Source organism: Myxocyprinus asiaticus, chromosome 1, assembly GCF_019703515.2.
Source record: "Myxocyprinus asiaticus isolate MX2 ecotype Aquarium Trade chromosome 1, UBuf_Myxa_2, whole genome shotgun sequence".
Lineage (NCBI taxonomy): Eukaryota > Metazoa > Chordata > Actinopteri > Cypriniformes > Catostomidae > Myxocyprinus > Myxocyprinus asiaticus.
Window position 1 is genome coordinate 53,857,652 of NC_059344.1, and position 20,054 is coordinate 53,877,705.

The 20,054-nt window shown below is 36.9% G+C and overlaps 1 protein-coding gene across 3 annotated transcripts in view; it reads left to right on the top strand.

Moving 5' to 3' along the window:
• The window catches only part of LOC127441083 (semaphorin-4F-like), a 106,612-nt gene that overhangs the window by 68,442 nt on the left and 18,116 nt on the right, over positions 1–20,054 (top strand). For all 3 annotated transcript variants that reach the window (XM_051698278.1, XM_051698263.1, XM_051698271.1), the window contains exons 2-9: positions 10,569–10,717; positions 13,307–13,366; positions 15,008–15,106; positions 15,473–15,584; positions 15,694–15,813; positions 17,817–17,971; positions 18,206–18,387; positions 18,549–18,690. In XM_051698278.1, the coding sequence (XP_051554238.1) occupies positions 10,569–10,717; positions 13,307–13,366; positions 15,008–15,106; positions 15,473–15,584; positions 15,694–15,813; positions 17,817–17,971; positions 18,206–18,387; positions 18,549–18,690 (1,019 nt within the window). The remainder of the gene's footprint in view (positions 1–10,568; positions 10,718–13,306; positions 13,367–15,007; positions 15,107–15,472; positions 15,585–15,693; positions 15,814–17,816; positions 17,972–18,205; positions 18,388–18,548; positions 18,691–20,054) is intronic.

The window sequence follows — 20,054 nt, forward strand, 5'->3', positions numbered from 1 at the left end:
TGTTGTGGGAACAATTATCTATTTATCACAGATTTTCACTCTGACAGGAGTGTTTGCACTTTACTTCCTCTCTTCTCTTTGTTAATGTAGGGCTTGAGAAATTCACTCTGCATAGCTGCTAAACATTAGCGTCATACACAGGATCTCCCCACACTTAGATTGTGTTGTCGTTTTAACCTATTCCTGATGTTTTTACAGTCTCCCCTCCAGACCAGCTGTCATTACACATTATATCAAATAGATCCTTGTGTGTGATCAAGTCTGGCCTTTTTGAACAAATCTTTTAAGTGAACAAATAATTCTCGTTCACCTCCATTCACTGACTCATATTTCTCATTCACAGTCGTCTTTTCCATTTGAAGCCAATGACCTCAAGCGTGAGACTGCTTTGGTGGCTTTTCAAGCCTGTAAAGACTGACTATAGGATGAGCCAATTGCATTCGACTCTGGGCTGTGAAGGAGAATATCATTGGTTTCACCCGCTGAACGAATACACCTCTTTACTGAACCGGTCGAGTCGGTCATTTGAGTCTGAACGAGATGAGATGTCTCATTCATGAATGAACTGAATGTACTGGTAAACTCGTTCACGAAGAAATTAATGACTCAGTCATCTTGTTCGTGAATGAGAATCTACTGAACGACTGAACGAGAGGAGGCATGTCATTCGTTAAGTTCGGCATGTGAGCCAGGTGCGTTCAACAAGAAGAGAAATGCATTTAAGACAAGTTTACAAGTATACACAATACCTTATCCCCAATTTATGAGTTTGCAAAAATGACTAAAGACGTACAGTTAAAATAACTGCTGAAATGCACAGTGTAAGATATTTAGGCTTTTCTTGAACTTTTTCTATGTCTTATATATAGGAAAAATAAGACCTGCCATTTGTGGTGAAAACGGTTATGGTGTTTACATTTTATTTTTAAAGTGTCTTCGTACATTTGTATACATGCAGATTCCATTTGTGTTGCTTTGTCCTGATTTTTAAAGACTGACTTTAGCACGAGCCAATAGCACTCGAGTGTGGGCTGTGAAGGAGCATATTATTGATTTGACCCACTGAACGAATACACCTCTTCACTGTACTAGTCGGTCATGTCATTCATGAACGAACTGAATGTACTGGTAAACTCATTCGTTAACGACATGAATGAATCAGTCATCATGAACGAGGATCTGCTGAACAGCTGAATGAAAGGAGGAGCTGCATGTCGTTTGTTCAGTTTGTCAATCTCATTCAAAAAGAAAAGGGGCAGGATGATTTATGAATAAAAGTGATGACCACACATTTCAATGACATACAGACATTATTGAAACTCATAATTATTTTTTAGGCTACTGTTGTTGTCTTTTTTTGTATAGCTTGATAAAAAGTCATGTTCACAATATGGTAGATATGCTTTGTTGTCAGTTATGAGGAAAGGCTTCTGATGCTTAAACACTCTGCAGTGCTGAAGTCTCTCAGTAGAATTGTAGACACGCAAATTTTAATAAACAATAGTTAGATTTGTTCTGGTCGTGAATTATATATATATATATATATATATATATATATATATATATATATATATATATATATATTAGGGGTATAACAGTTAAAATTTCTCATGGTTCGGTTTGTATCACAGTTTTAGGGTCATGGTTTCCGTACGGTTTGGTATTTGTTATGTTCAGGGAAAAAAAAATATTACTGCCAGATCCAAAGTTAAAATATTCTATTTGGTAACAGACACTTCAAGAGAGTTACCCTCACTACAAATCACCATGGTTTTACTACAGTAACCATAGTTTAAACATTGTATTTGTAATAAAATAATAGTAACCACAAAATTAATTTACTGTCATGGTTACAATACTATAGTAAAATCAAGGTTACTATATGGAAACTACAGTATTACCATTGTAAAACCATGGTGAATAAAAGTGTTACTATAAAAATTACAGTCATAGTTACAACAATATTACTATAGTAAAACCATGGTTATTTTTCATTAGGTTCCTTAACTAAAAAAAAAAAACTTTCTCTAATTACTCACCCAACATTTTAACTTTATTCCTGCATTATAATCCTACATGCATCAACATAAAGTGCATTTCAACTCAATGTATATTCAATGTTCAGAATCTGTACATCACTATAGAAGAAATAAACTTGCTATTACAATGAATACGAGAAATGTCGTAACGTGACTATTTTAATCATATGTGGAAATCCCACATCTTCATCAATGGAGTAAGGGCAACATAACGTTGGCTTTGAACACCCTAAGCGCTTTAGATCTTGTTTCATGTCTGTCTGAACTAGCACTGAGTGCCTGTTTAAAGACGGAAGGGAGTGTGTCTGTGTAAAGTTTCGGGCTCACCTGCGGCTCTGTGTGCACCACACGCTATATATCCTCGGGTGATGTCAGCGCAAATAAATAATCAAACAATGATATATTACCAGTATACGGCACTCGCGTCGAGCAATGTGTGCAAACAGTGCCTGTTTTGTAAACGTTTTTTGACCATCGATGTTGTAATTGACTGCATAAAGAAAAAGTTCCCAGACAGGAAACTTAAATGACGCAGGGGCTTCTGTCTTGCGGCTTGTTTTCTCTGCTTGCCATTTTGCTAACTAACACGTGCAAACTGTGATGTATTCAACTGATTTAACATACCAACAGTTATAAGGACAACTTCTCTCTATAGAAAGTTGACCCAAGTGAAACACAGGCAGAGTGTGTCCATCTACAGATCCATACAGGTGCATTAGTGGAGGTTACAACTGCACATTTGCCACTTTATTTTCTTCACCAAACTGTATGATCCAGATGCGTTATTAAACTAGAGATGAACCACAGAGCAAATGCTTACCGAATCGTGGTTGGCGAACCATATGGTTTGGTTTTTTACAGAGAACCGTTACACCCCTAATATATATATATATATATATATATATATATACACAATATTGCCAAAAGTATTCGCTCATCTGCCTTTAGACGCATATGAACTTAAGTGACATCTCATTCTTAATCCATAGGGTTTAATATGACGTCGGCCCACCCTTTGCAGCTGTAACAGCTTCAACTCTTCTGGGAAGGCTTTCTACAAGATTTAGGAGTGTGTTTATGGGAATTTTTGACCATTCTTCCGGAAGTGCATTTGTGAGGTCAGACACTGATGTTGGACGAGAAGGCCTGGCTCGCAGTCTTCGCTCTAATTCATCCCAAAGGTGCTCTATCGGGTTGAGGTCAGGACTCTGTGCAGGCCAGTCAAGTTCTTCCACACCAAACTCGCTCATCCATGTCTTTATGGACCTTGCTTTGTGCACTGGTGCGCAGTCATGTTGGAACAGGAAGAGGCCATCCCCAAACTGTTCCCAAAAAGTTGGGAGCATGGAATTGTCCAAAATCTCTTGGTATGCTGAAGCATTCAGAGTTCCTTTCACTGGAACTAAGGGGCCAAGCCCAGCTCCTGAAAAACAACCCCACACCATTATCCCCCCTCCACCAAACTTCACAGTTGGCACAATGCAGTCAGACAAGTACCGTTCTCCTGGCAACCGCCAAACCCAGACTCGTCCATCAGATTGCCAGTTGGAGAAGCGTGATTCGTCACTCCAGAGAACGCGTCTCCACTGCTCTAGAGTCCAGTGGCGGCGTGCTTTACACCACTGCATCCGACGCTTTGCATTGCACTTGGTGATGTATGGCTTGGATGCAGCTGCTCGGCCATGGAAACCCATTCCATGAAGCTCTCTATGCACTGTTCTGGAGATAATCTGAAGGCCACATGAACTTTGGAGGTCTGTAGCAATTGACTCTGCAGAAAGTTGGCGACCTCTGCGCACTATGCGCCTCAGCATCCGCTGACCCCGCTCTGTCATTTTACGTGTCCTACCACTTCGTGGCTGAGTTGCTGTCATTCCCAATCGCTTCCACTTTGTTATAATACCACTGACAGTTGACTGTGGAATATTTAGTAGCGAGGAAATTTCACGACTGGACTTGTTGCACAGGTGGCATCCTATCGCAGTACCACGCTGGAATTCACTGAGCTCCTGAGAGCGGCCCATTCTTTCATAAATGTTTGTAGAAGCAGTCTGCATGCCTAGGTGCTTCATTTTATACACCTGTGGCCATGGAAGTGATTGAAACACCTGAATTCAATTATTTGGATGGGTGAGCGAATACTTTTGGCAATATAGTGTATATACTGTGTGTGTGTGTGTATATATATATATATATATATATATATATATATATATATATATATATATATATATATATATATATAAACACTTGTAATTCAGTTGCACATGCACAAGGTGAACATGATATTTGTACCTTCAGAATTCTGGCCACCATTCACTTGCATTGTGAGGACCAACAGAGCTAAGGTATTCTTCTAAAAATCTTTATTTGTGTTCTGCAGAAGAATGTCATACACATCTGGGATGGCTTGAGAGTGAGTAAATGATAAGAGAATTTTCATTTTTGGGTGAACTATCCCTTTAAACTTTGAGATGTGCAATGAAACAAACTTAACTTGAGCTGCTGTGAGCTGTGGGAACAAACCTTTCTTTTAACCCCAGGAAATACAGTGATACTTGTTTTTCAGTTATTTGAGTGGAGGAAAACAAGGTATTTCCTATGACTCAAAGGTTTAAATACAACAAACGGTAATGCTAATTTGTTTAGCTTCTCTCTCTTCTCTTGCACAGTATTTCTGAGTTTGACAGCTTCAGCTTTAGAGTACATTATTCAGTAGTAGTGAACCCCCCCTCCTCCTAAAACGGCAATTCCCAAAGTCCCTCAGCAACCATAGCCAATCACAGAGCATTTACTCAGCTCACTCAACACACTGTGTGGCCTTACAGTACAGCGTTAGAGAAAGAATGGTGAAAATCAATATGATTTTGGGAGTTGGGTAGATGAGAAGAAAGTGAAGGAGAAAATATTAGATTAGTGAAAGAGTGGTATGAGGAGAGGCCAAACACCCCCCATCCCCCTGCCTATCTCTCTGTCTCTCCTTCGCCAGTTCGTCATTCATGATTAATGTGCTGAGACTGAATGAATGATTAATGACGGGAGGTTGGCTTTGGCTGCTCTTTCACCCTATGACAGCCCAGAGCTTGAGGTTTAGTGACACGAGCCATTGCTTGGGATATTATCATTTTATCTTGCCTGTGTCAGATTTTGCCTACATTGTGTGGACCAGCCAGCAGTCCGCACAAGAAAAACTGCTAAATGAATATTCTAAATAATCTTTTAATGAAAATCTAATAATGCGAAAAGCCAGAATGGTTAGGGGATAGAAAATATCATTAGCTCAGTATAAAAGCAGTTGAAGTGAATGGAAAGTGTCTGTGAATGAGGGAAATAGACAGAGAGGAAACATGTAGAGATGCTCTGCAGGAGCTGATGCAATACAACAAATGTCCAAAATTCTCTTGCAATCTGCCATGTTTACACACACACGCACACATACTGTACATGTTCCATGTGTGTTTCTCCTCTCACAGACGAGTGGTCAGATGCACAGTCTGAGGGGATTGGTGTTTGGTTTGGGGGAACAGCGGCAGATGGTCTAGCTTTAGGAACCAACACCACATCGGTATGCACAGCAGGGTGGGAAACATATTTGGAAGGACCTAGAGGGACAGGAAGGAGTGTGACACAAGGATATTTAGGCAGGACCTTGCCTGAAGCAAGTGTCTTTGTCTGTTTCCATCTATTCTTTCTGTCATTTGCTTCCTCTTTTCACTTATTGAGAATGACAGCTTGAAATAGTGGAAAGGGGTGTGGGGCTTTTCTGGCAGGTTGAGAGGCACAGATTGAGTGAGAAGTGCAGTAGATGGAGGAGGAAAGTGTGAGAATAATAGAAAATTGAAATTAGCTTTAAAATTTGTTTTTTATATAACTAAAGTTGTCAATCAAATGAGATTGTGCATTACAGAGACTTTATGCATTGTGGAATTTTTTTTATTTTTATGGCAGCATAAACAGAATAAGACATTTATTATTGATAATAATCACAATAAACAACACTTCGGCCTAGTAATAGGCTGTAGTTTATTAACCTAACTGTAAGCTTTTTATGGAACGGCTTCCAGCATGGCTCATCCAGTCAGATTTTTTAACTGGAACTATGATTTATAACAGAATATAACAGAATACAGAATTTAGTGCCACAACTTTATCAGACTTTAAATTTCGTTTCTTGGTTTGCTGTATTGTTATTTAATTCTGATGCATTTACACCCACTGGGCACTTGATTATGTACACCTGTACACCTACTTATTCTTGCAATTATCTAATCAACCAATCATGTGGCAGCAGTGCAATGCATAAAATCATGCATATATGGGTTAGGAGCTTCAGTTAATGTTCACATCAACCATCAGAATGGGGGAAAAATGTGATCTCAGTGATTTCAACTGTGGCATGATTTTTGGTGCCAGACAGGCTGGTTTGAGTATTTCTGATCTCTGATCTCCTGGGATTTTCATGCACAACAGACTGTAGTGTTTACTCAGAATGGTGCCAAAAACACCATAGGGCCATAGTGTTCCTAATAAAATGCTTGGTGAGTGTATATTCTGTACAAATTATGTCAGGAAACTTTGGCAGCAACCATTGAATTATTGCACAGAATTAAATGCAGAGCAAATGTGTAATTTGGCCACAATGTAAAGCAAAACAGGGCCAATTGTGTTGCTTATACCAGGGTTACCACATTTACATGTCTAAATAATTTTATCTCAAGGCATTTTTCAGGTTAAGTGTCTTGCATGAAACAGCCCAAGCCGTTGTTTCTTGATCGAAAAGAACATGGTTAGGTGAAACCGTAATGTGGTCAACAAACCTAGAACTACTTAATAGCTATGCAGTTACTGAACATTCATTAACATGGCTGTCAGAATCAAGAATTCAACAATGCTGTGGCATTTTACATTCCAAAAGCATAATGCATAAGCTTGTTCATATTTCTTTGCCTTGTTTGCATTTTGACATTTTCACAAAGCAATTCTTCAGTGGTAAGCACAGCAGTTTGACTGATGTTTCCTCTGCAACACAGACAGTCAAACGCACAGATAATCCTCCTGTTTTGTGAATTAATTTGAGATTAAACACACTGTCAAATTTTGTGTTAGCTTGTCCTTAAAACTGATATAGAAGTCCAAAAGCAGGTCTGGTGACTGCAAAGAAAAATCCTGAGGAATTCTTATAACATCATCACATGACACAAGAGAGCTTCTTTGTTTGTTTGTGTATGTTTGTGTGTGCATAAGACTCGTGTCTCTTTACTGAATGTGTGCAGTATTGCCTGCATACTGCAGATTCCTTAAAAGCATTCAGTTGCATTAAGGCTATTATAATTTATAGTACTGAGGTTGCATTTCATATAAACATGGCTGCTTTTGATGGTCAGCCCTATGTGTGCTTGTAATTTTTCAATGTTAATAAAATGAAATAATGAAATAAAATAAAAAGTGTAAACACTATGGCTCTGTGAAGCATTAGGCATTGCAGCCTGGTGTGTGTGTGTCCATATACTCTCACACAATATGTTATAGAGCAAGGGTCAGCAACCTTTTTGACATGGAGTGCCATTTTTTATTTTCCTCGTCAATGGTTGTGCCAAGTTTTATTTTGAATAGACTCAGATTTTTGAACCCCACAATATGGGTTTATGTTTTCTCTTTTAATTGTTTAATGTCATTTTGAGTGTGACTATGGTTCAAAGAGGGTGTACCTATATGCTGGGTTGGAAATCTCAAGGATTAATAGTGGTGTTTTCCTTATTACATCAAGTGTTGTTCTGAAAGAAAAAAGAAACAAATGAAACACAGAATGTAGGTTGTCATTCGCGCAGCCTGACCGAAGCAAAGCGGGCTCGTTTACTCGCGCGAAGCTTTAATAATCCTCGTCACACTTTAATAATGTTTAGCCTTCCATTCAGCTGATGGAATCATGCTGTGTAATCATGAGGAAGGAGTACATCAAGATTGGCATGCATGTGCGGAATTTATATAAATAAAATAGTCTACTCCTCTCTCGCCTTTGCTGGCATGCCAGTGATTACCCTACTGTACCCCTGTTATAGAGTATTTGTAAGGTATTATAACAGGGCACATTTGGCTTGGCAGCTGTCAGATATTAGCTTTAGAAGGAGCTGATTATCTTATTGTATTAAAGACTCTTCATCCCCGCTTAGATAGCTCATTGTACTGTGTGTGTGCGATAAGGTAAGGAAAAAGATAAAATAGTTGGAGCTTAGTGTTTAGAGAATTCATACACATAGTTCTCTGAAAACGTTTGTATGTACATAGCTATAGTTTGGGGACAAAATTGTCTACACAAGTGAGCTAAATCAGACAAAACCTCCCATTGGGGGCATTTGGGACCCTCATTTAAAAAGATGATTCATAACAAATAATGTAAATTAAAAGTAAATCATGTTTTTTTTGTTTGTTTGTTTTTTCTTCCTAGAAATGCCAAAAGTTTGTGTTTGGGTTAGTCCTTAGTAATTATAATTACCTCCACATAAAAACAATAGAAGGTTTTGGTATGTCCCCATTTAGAAGTAAATGTGGAAACGTGTTTTGGGCGAGACCTCTCTATGCAAGCCTAGAGAAGAAGATGAGAAAAAGATTAGGAAGAAGAAGAAATAGAGGGATAATTAAAGAATAAGTGTAAGAGGAAGGAGATTACATAGAACTGATTAATCTGATCACGTGTGCTCACATCCCAATCCCAATGGGTGCAGTCAGTACAAGCAAGCACAAACACACATCCATGCACATATTTTGTACAGTACACACACGCTTACAACTGCAGATGTCTGGACGGTCACTGGGACACCCATCACCAGTGTTGGGTAATTACTCTAAAAAAAAGTAATTAATTACTAACTACTAATTACATATTCTACAGTGTAATTAGATTACTGTAATAATTACTCTTTCTGAAAAGTAATTGCATTACTTATTACTAATTACTTTCTAAAACACTTATCAACCTCGACCAGATGAAAAATGATAAGATAGACAGGAAATAATGCTTTTAATTCTTTCAAATAAATCATATAAAATAAAATAAATTATTCATGAACTGGCCAAAGAATTTAATGGGGCTGCATTAAATTAGAAAACGTACATTTTAACATTAGACGTTAAATTTAGATTTTAAATTCACTATTATTTTTATATAGAATTGTTCTGTAGGCTATACTGTATTTAACACAATTACATCAGAAGTAACTAAGTTACTGAAAAATTGAGTAATCCCTTACTTTACGTTTTAAATGAAAAAGTTATTTAATTACTTAGTAATGCATTACACCCAACACTGCCCATCACAGACACACAGCCTTTCTGTTTCACATCAGATCTCGTTTGAATATCCTCTCATGAGGTCAGACATTAAACAGAAGGAACACAGGATATGAACAGTCCAAGGGGAGGAGCATTCATTTGGTACATACATAGCGTTCAGTGTGTTTCTTTGCTGATCATTTTATGTGCCCTGTCAGACTACATTTTCTAGTATTACTTTTTGTGATTATTTCCTCTAACACTTTAATTACACTAGAATAAGAGTGTGATCTGTCCTCTCTCTCCTCTTTGCCCTCTTCTTTCTCTCTCTCTTGCTCCCACTCTCAATCTCTTAAATATATACACTTGGTTATGATTAGAGTAATGGAGTAATTGAGTGCTTCAGATTTTTAATGAAAGGGAATGGATCAGCGCCAATGCTTTATTAAATTTTGGGCATCTGATCTATATCACATTTCAAACATCATTAAAATTTCAGAACATCAACAAACACGCTAATACACATATTTATACAGAATTGCTGATCTTCACAGATGGTAAACAGAAATTAAAGTTTATATAGAGTTTATCTCTCATGTATGTGTGTAATGGCAAAATGATTATGCTTTTGTGTCTACTTTTATGTTTCATGATTTAAAATCAACATGAAATATGGACCAACATGGAAATGGACCCTATTTGCTTTTTTAATATAGATTCCTGGTTATTGCACATATGGATGAAGAAAATAATGGTAACCAATTGCCAAATAGCTGTTTGGACTTTGTTTTAGGCTGCTGTTGTAGGGAAAGCAGCCTTTCTTAATCTTGCCAATAGTTTACACAGTAATTTAATGCCGGTTAACATTAATAAAGGTAATGGCAATATTTAAACGCTATCGATTTGAAAAAGAATGTTAACCGTCGGGACACATCGAGATGCTCCTGAGAGTGAACTTGTTCTTCAGCCTCCCCATCCCATTCAAAAAGCCTCCTCAACAGTGTTTCAGGAGAGGAGTATTCCTCAACAATTGACCGCAAACTTATTTTCAGCTCGGTCTCCATTGTGATATGGAACGACCACTTTTCATAATCCACTCAATCAGTTCCCATCCCTGCATTTTTTTCTTTTGGAAAATACTGTGAAAATATGTTAAGTTACGAAAAGTAAAATTGGTTGCGTTGGTTTTTAATGTTGACTTTTCAAACTTTGTAGTAATGAAATGTAATCCAACCTTCTATTTCTCCTTCTTTCTCTCAGTGGGCATCTCTAAGGTGGGTTCCCATGAATTTGGGGGTATATACAACTTCAGCACTTTCCTGTTGGACCGTGAGTCTGGGATACTCTACCTTGGCGCACGGGATGCAGTCATCGCCGTGGATACCACAAACCTGTCAAAGAGGAAAACGGTGAGCTTTTCTGTTTTCCAGTGAATGTTAGAGGCTGTGAGTTATTCAGATGTCTTTTTTTTTATATATATATATATATATATATATATAATTATAGAAGAACCCTACTGAAACAAACAGCTTAAGCCAGTCTAATTTAAGGCTAGCACAGGATTTTTCTTTGCAGTCACCAGAACTGCTTTTGGACTTCTATATCAGTTTTAAGGACAAGGATTTAGCAGTCTTCTCTCATGAATATTACCATGGCAACATTTTTGCGAAACAAAGTTGTGTGCTTTATTAGCCGTTTCACAGCAGTTTCCCAGTGAAATGTCCAGCGGGTGTGCCAAAAGCCAGTGAAATGGTGTTGTAATCAGGCAAGATTTTTAAGGTGAATATTAGATGGTCTTAAAAAGTAAAATGGACCTCCCTAACCTAAAATTTGAACCTAAACCTAAGTGATAGTGTTGTAAATGCAAAAGAGAGGTAAAAACAGATATCCTTACCCTAAACCAACACCTAAACCTTACCACGATAGTGTCCTAAAAGCAAATATGACAAGAAAAGCACATTTTCTGAAGCAACCACATAATTTTGTGTTTCTTCTATGACACTTTCATCTCACATGTCAGCTTGTCTGCTTGTCTGGACTTGAACTGCAGTCTTCTGAGTCTTTAGCCCAACACTCTAACAGGTGAACTAGCACAGAAGCGAATCATGATGGAATAAGTGTGTAAATGTAGGTGAGTTTGTAATACAAGCGTTAAAATTTTTAAAATATGCATTAATATAATAAATGTGTTTCAATATCATAACATAGCAGTGTGTGAGTAATAGTGCAAAAAATAAGTGTTTATAAAGTCATAACCAGCCATTGTAGTCATGATTTGTATGAACGTGAATAAAATGCACAGTTGTTGTAGCACCTCTACTGTTAATTTCACCAGGAAACTGTGAGGAAACGTAGAATGTGGCACGTAAAAGTCAGTTTGCAAAAATGTAGTTATAGAAACGTTCATTCTATGAAACTAGGTTTGCAGCGGTTTTAAAGGGGTTTTAGGCACTTGTCAGCTGGTCAGGCTGGGAGACCAACTAGACCAGCAAACCAGCTTAGACTGGTTTAATTTTTTATTTTTTATTTTTTTCAGCATTGAATAGAAAGAAACAAGAGTAACTGCAATGAAAAGAAAAGATTTAACTGGGGGAAGATCAGAATCGTTTCAGTGAAATCAAAATGGGGACATACCATAGACTATTTGTTTTAATGAAAAGCTAATTGTAACAGCTAATGACTAACCCTAACCCAGACATTATTCCTACCCATAAAGAAAGCTTTTTGCACTTTGAGAATAAAAAAAATAATAAATAAATGAATTTGCTTTATTTATGAATTGATTTTGCAATTATGGATGTCCCCAAATGTCCAAAAAGGGAGGTTTTTAGATCACTCAGATTTAGATCACGGTTTTGTCCCCAAAGTATAGCTAAGTATGTACACACACACCAACACACAGTCATCATAAAAGACAGCTCAACAGGATTCAATACACAGCTTTTCATCAAGCTAAGGAGTATGATCTCATCCTTGGTTGCAAGTGCAGCTCTCTAACCAAATTAACCCTCTCCAACGGCCCTCCCATTTCCCCCTAGCAGCCACCGCTCACTGTCTCCTGTCATCAGGGTCAACATTTATCACACACTCTAATGTGACTTCACATCCGTTTGCCCTCAAGCACATCACACATAGACTGTGTCAGAGTGCAGAACATACTTGCCCCATACCTCCATCTTTACTTTGCTCATTGTCTGAAAGCTGAATTACTCTGAATGACTTAACTGTCATGTAATATTAGATAGAAGATAAAGGAGACCCACTGTGATGAGATCATAGCACTGATGCCTTGATAGCTAATTTCGTGTACTGATATGTGCAGTTGTGTCTGTAGGCAAAGAGTTTTTAATTATTATTATTTTATTTACTTTTTGCGTATTGAGAGCCTATTGTTTCAACCCCAAATACAAATGCTGTATACATCATTTTCTTTCTCCCACAGAAAAAAAGGATACGTTTTGCAGAATAATGATGCTGCTCTTTTCCATACAATAAAAGCATAAAGTAACCATGGGCTGTCTGAATTTGTAATATGTTATACGAATATATGAAATATGAATATGTGCAAATAAGATTTGAGAGCTATAGCAGAGGGTAAGACTTTCAGTGAACAACATATAATAATCTTCCACTGAAAAAAGAAAGTCGGAATTATAATTGATGGGTGAGCCGTTTCTTTCTAGAGTATAGTCATGTGTAAATGAAGACAAATGTTATGTATTTTAGATTCTGGCTGAATATATGGATATATTTCACCATTAAATAAGCAAATAAAATTAACAGGAACTGCCTGCACATCTCGTGTGTTTTTATCCACACTATCAAACAGGCCAAACAAGCTTTGCATATTCATGACTGACACTGTTTCTGTATAACCAGTAGGGAATCTGAAGTACTGATCTCTCTCTCTCTCTCTCTCTCTCTCTCTGTGTGTGTGTGTGTCTCTCTCTCTCTCTCACTCTCTTTCTCACTTTCTCTCTCTTTCAATATCTATGTAGATTGAGTGGAGTGTTCCAGAAGAGAAGAGGAAATCTTGTGTCGCTAAGGGAAAAACAGAGGTGAGTCGTGAGTGTGTATATGTTCTAGAGGGTTAAGGGATGTAATGAACTCAGTAGTAAGCAACAAAGAATATGAATCTTGTGGAAGGGTTGTAAAGTGTGTTTGAACGTGAGTGTGAATGTGTCTACTAATTTTGAAAGCAGCAATTTGTGTGAAGTGTGATGAATTGTCACTATATACTTTAGTTCACTGCCTCTGAGTGCATGTCTCTCAAAATATACAGTGTAATTGACAGTAAAGAATAAAAATGAAGCTACAAGTAAAATAAGGTTAAAGATAACAATTATAATATTAAAACAATAAAAAAATGTATAATAATAATTATTATTAATATTATTATATTCATCATATTATTGTAATTACATATTAATAAAACAATAATATTTTTATTTAAAATAATTTAATATTAAATATTACATATACAAATTTATATTAATTTAATAAATGTAACAATTAATTGAAATAATAATAATAATTGTTCTTCTTCTTCTTCTTATTATTATTATTAATAGAGAGAGCGTAATAGAGAAGTAATAGTAATCTATAATAATAATGTCTTTTTATGAGGGCAGCACATGGTGCAAGTGTGTGTGAAAGAGCTAATGAGCTCACTTATTTGTGGTTAGATACAGAGCATTCATTGCTGTGATGATGGGGGAGGGGTTCTGTGGGTGATTGACAAGTGAGCTGAGGCCCTAGTGAGGGAGGGTCAAAAGGGTGTGATTAAGCAAACAAAAGGTATGTCATGATGAAAATGAATAAAGAACAAAACGAGAGAGAGGGATCTGAGGCAGTGGGATAATTGACCTTTCAGACTTGCGGCTGTTCATTTAAATATCCTACATTTTCTCTCTCCTTTCTGCAACACACACTCATATTTGATTAAACCCTAAGGAAAGCTTAGAATCTATAGATGAGTCTCCTATTTATCTTTATTGATGTATTTGATGTTCTGTTTAGACTTGAAAAGGAAACCCAACAAAACTCAAGCCAGCCAACCTTGCTCATAAAAAGGCAATAGTATTTAGAATACATGTGTGGAATTAAAATCTACTCTATGCTTTATAAATTGGTCTTCTCTAATTCCTACTGTGAAATGTCAATAATTACCAATTAACTGTGCCTTTAAAAGAATAAAAGATGGTGGGAGGTCTCACTGTAGGAAAAGTCTGAGGGTCTTAGGTACAACCCAATGGGCATCAGGTATCGATTGTTGTCATTGATACAGAAACACACACCTTGTTCCTCCCAGCAATGGGTTAAAAGTCACCCTTTAAACATCCACAAGAACTGTGCTAGCCTTAAGGCACGTGACCTTCTGGAAACTGCCCAGAATGTTGTTTTTGATCTTTGAAAAGTCTCATACACTTGCACTACTGCTTAGACCTTTCAAATAAACAACTAGACAATTTAAATAAAATGTGCTGGTGAACTGCTTGCTTTGGGTATAATTGTCATTAGAATTTAGATTAATTAGTGTATAACTTTTTTCTTATCTGTAATATTTTAATATATAAACTGAAAACTGTAGAATATACCTCTATTGTTTATAATTTACCAAATCACAGAGAATCACTGTGTGTTACTAAGAGGTTTTGGAAATCAATGTATGTCATTCTTTACTCTGGTGCCCCTCACAGGACGATTGCAAGAACTACGTCCGTCTGCTAGAGTTTTTGGGAGATAGACGCATATATGCCTGTGGGACGTTTGCCTTCGACCCCCAATGTGCCTTTATTGTAAGTGTACTGTATGTTTTTCAACAATTACACTGATTTAAATCTTTTTAAAATACTAAGTTGGATTAGGTGTTGCTTGGGTATCTACCAGGATCAGATATTGTTCAGAACTCGGGGCCAGAATGTGGTTGTAGACAATGGACAGCTATATAATGTATCATAGTGGCCGACCAGTTATTTATAATGTTTTCAAACCGGGTGTTTATTCTGTTATCTGATGTGCATATTGACAGTTTTCCACCTGTGGTACCTGTATCATCAAGTTTTAGACTCACCTTTCTCTCTCCTCCTCCCTCCTTCCTCCTATTTTTGCTCATTTATTTTGTATTTAATCTTAATTTTGTCTTTTTTCTCTGCCTCGTTTAGAACATCTCTTCATTCTCTCTGGAGACGAATGAGGATGGTAGTGTGAAGATGGAGACGGGGAAGGGGAAATGCCCCTTTGAGCCCAGCCAGCACTACACTGCCGTCATGGCAGGTATGATAGTACAGTCATACCCACATACACTCAGATATGACAATAAGAAAAAAGGAGAAAAGAGCATGAGTCATGACTAAGTTTCTGTTTCACTCTCACTCTCTTTCAGGAGGGATCCTTTACACTGCCGCCACTAGTAACTTCCTAGGCACAATGTATGACATTTCCAGGGCAACGGGCATGGAGCAGGAACGCATCCGGACTGAGCAATCTATCAACTGGCTTAGTGGTAAGACACTTATATGTACAGATACATGCAGTAGTGGTTTTAACCAGCTCGCAAACCACACAATTGCGTGGGGCCCCGGACGTCAGGGGGGCCCCCGCCCCGGTAGGAAAGCTCCGCAAATAATGCTTGGGGGTGACATGTTGTTCTGGGTACACGCGCGAATACGCTGTTGTCAGCGCTCTTGGAGCGGTTCACGTTAGAAGCCGCTGGGGTTGGGACAGCTGAGTTTTTTTAAGTAGGGTTCGGGTTTGTAATTTATGAAAAAATATATAGGCCATCTGAAATTGTTTCGCACACGTGCTCTCACTCACAGATACGCGCAAATGGATGAGTTAGGAGCTGTTCACACCGAACGTGTTTTTGCCAGCGTCTGCTCTGTTTTGCCATTGTTTTCCTGTGTAAACGCGCTGGACGAACGTCCATACCTGCTGCACCGCATCTCGCTGTTTCTTCAGTGTCTCACGGAGGACTGGCACATTTTTAGGCACTGTGTCAAGTTAATAAGAGCTTCAGGTTTCAAAAATGCATGCCGAGACACCAGCATTCTGTTTCAGTCATTGGACTGTGTCTAGAATGTTTTGTTTTTTTAGCGCAGGTGTCACAAAGATTTAACATTCTGAACAAGTTCAGGTTGCAGAGAGGGGACTGTTACAATGTTTAACATTATTCCAGATTGTTCTGCAACAAGCAAATTTCAGCGCTTGATAAACGGCAATGTTTTTTTTTTCCTTCTGCTCTAGTGTGCTGAGGGGCCGCTGTGCCTTGTATGTTTATTGTTACAATACATATTTTGCCTATGATGCGTACATAAAATACAGCCTCAGCATCAAAATATAAACTCCAGGTGAAAGTAAAGTAAATAAGACAGGAATATATTACTATTGTATACAACAAATCCTCAAAGTAATAATAATACTGTATCATATTATAATGGCAAACTGGACAACAATAAATAATTGTTGGGTTATAATATTAATAAATAACAACTGAATTCCAAAATGTTACTGGGTGAAGTAGTAGGTTTTGCACACAAACACACACAAAAATAATTTAAAAAAATAAAAAATTGTTTTGTAAAAATATATGTTGGTAAATATGTTGGTAAATTTTTTTTTATCACTGTATAGTGGAAAAACTGGAAAACATGCATTCATTATCTTTAACTAGATTTTTATTTCATTAAACATTTTGAATGTACTTGGCGACAGTGGTTGATAGGATGAATTTAAAATTATGATTTAAAATACATTTTATGTAATTTGTTAAGCAAAAATTTTCAAAATGGGGCCCCAGCTTGATCAATCAGATATAAAATCATAAACCCGCCCCTGGATACATGTTTACGCACTGAAGCAATCAGTCAAATATACGTATATGCTGTATTTAATGCAAATTTACTCCCTGACATTTTCATGACATCTACACTCACAACAAACACACCCACTAAATGTAAAGTGGAATTTTCATGCTATTTAATGTGATTCCGTGACTCCTCTAGGGTTATTATAGTTTTCAATTTTTATTTATTTTGTTTTATTATTTATTTATTTATTTATTTATTTATTTATTTATTATTTATTTTTTAATTTTCATTACTTTTCACTCTATGAATGATAGTTTTAATTTATTTTTAATTCTTTAATATTTTATTAGTTTAAGTATATTTATTTTTCATTCCAGTTTTAGTATTTTAATGGTGTTAAATTCTCTTCTAGTGTTATTGTTACCTATTGGCATTTTCATGTTTAACGAAGGCAGGTTGTAAAGGTTTTTAAGAGGTTGTAAAAATGTTTATACTGTGTATCAAAAACTGAAACAAAAATGTATTAGAATTAATTTTATTTTCATTTTAGTTACTTGTGGAGAGTTGAAAATGTATTTACGTTTAGTATCAGTTTTTTCCAATGTTAGTTTTTCTTTATTATTTCTGGAAACAAAATGTTTTTATTTAGTTTTCGTTAACAATAAAAACAAAAATGTTCCCTGCTTGTTTCTCAACACAGATCCAGAGTTTGTGAGCTCTGCCTTCATTCAAGAGGATGAGGAGAACAACCCTACCGGTGAGGATGACAAAATTTACTTCTTCTTCACCGAGGTGGCTAAAGAATATGACCTCTACACCAAGGTCAAAGTGCCCAGAGTAGCAAGAGTCTGCAAGGTATGAACAAATATTTATATGGTTGTACGTCTATTATACGTCTCAGATGAATGTTGTACAATTCTGCTCTCAGCTGATGTGTTATGTAATTGTACTGTTCCACTTGAGTTCAGATTTCTGCAGTCAAGAAGTTCTTACATTCTTTGCCATCTGTCTGTTTTTCATCACACATGACATACAGTATCTATTGTTTGATGTCCTATTTTGGTCTTTCTTGCTCTCTTTCTGTTCCAGTCTGATGTAGGTGGTATGAAGACTCTGCAGAGACGGTGGACGACATTTCTGAAGGCCCAGTTGGTGTGTGAAGATCGAGCAAGTGGACAGAGATTTAATGTTCTGACTGATGTCTTCACTGTACAGCACCAGCCTGGAGACCCAAGCAGCACTCACTTCTACGGCATATTTACCTCACAATGGTACATTGATCTATCTCACCTCTGGTCTGACCTCATCCTCTGAGCTGATCTCATTTGACCTCTTACCATTTTGTTTATTTGCTTTTCTTTTTCCATGATTGATTTTCTCCACATGTGCATATCCAGCAGAATGTCATGTTGTGTTGATGTGTAATGATTAGGGAACGGGAGGAGTTGTCTGCAGTGTGTGTGTACAGTCTGGAGGAGATCACTAAAGTGATGAATGGACCCTTTAAAGAGCTAAAGAAGAGCTGTGAGAACTGGATTAACCCAGAGCCCATACCAACTCCACGACCAGGACAAGTATACAACTGCACCCTCACTACCATACAAGACCATAGAATATTATGCAATACTATACTATACTATACTACTACTATACTATACTATACTATACTATACTATACTATACATTATGGAAAACAATGCTGTACTATACCTTAACATACCACACATTATGCAAAACAATACTATATTATACCATACCATACTACATATTTTACAGAACAATACCATACTATAATACACTATACTATACTACACATTATGCAAAACAATAATGTACAATAATACACTATACTATACTACTGTATACTATGCATTATGGAAAACAGTGCTATTCTGTACCTTAACATACCACACATTATGCAAAAAAATACTATATTATACCATACCATACTACATATTTTACAGAACAATACCATACTGTAATACACTATACTCTACTATATCACTCATTATGCAAAACAATAATGTACTATAATACACTATACTGTACTACTGTATATTATGCTTTATGGAAAACAGTGCTATACTGTACCTTAACATACCACACATTATGCAAAACAATACTATATTATACCGTACCATACTACATATATTATAGAACAATACCATACTATAATACACTATACTATACTACACATTATGCAAAACAATATTAGACTATAATGCACTTTACTATACTGTACTAAAGCCCAAAGTATACAAACTGTATACAACTGTATGAAACAGCAGACTATTTCTTTTCAGGGGTTTAGACCCATAAAGATGTCTTTATAGTCCTTCAGACTCGAGCTATACATGTGCAGGTATCTCCTGACCTCCTCACACACACGTTCTTGACATGCACACCCACTGTTTACATTTTTACCTTCGTCTCCTGTAGTTTACCGGCGATTACATCTTCTTCTAGTGCATCTTCGTGACATCATCGGCTGTAATGTGAGTGTTGCCACCTTTTGGACCCACTTATGCAAATAATTCCAGGCACATGCGCATTCGCATTCTGCACGTTCAAAGACACTCGGTTCGAAAAATCGGGCTGTGCGCGTTCAGTGCTCGAGCACTCTGCTGATGAGGAGAATTGCGTCACACGTCCTGTACGCGGATGCTCAGCTTTGGGCTTAAACCAAATATTATGCAAAACAATACTATACAGTACTATACTACTGTATACTATACTATACTGTACCACACATTATGCAAAACAATACTATACTACACTACACTATACAATACCACACATTATGCAAACCAAAACTATACTATAATACACTTTACTATACTGTACTATACCAAACACATTATGCAAAACAATACTATACTGTAATGCAATCTACTATACTATACAAACCACACATTATGCAAAACACCACCATACTATA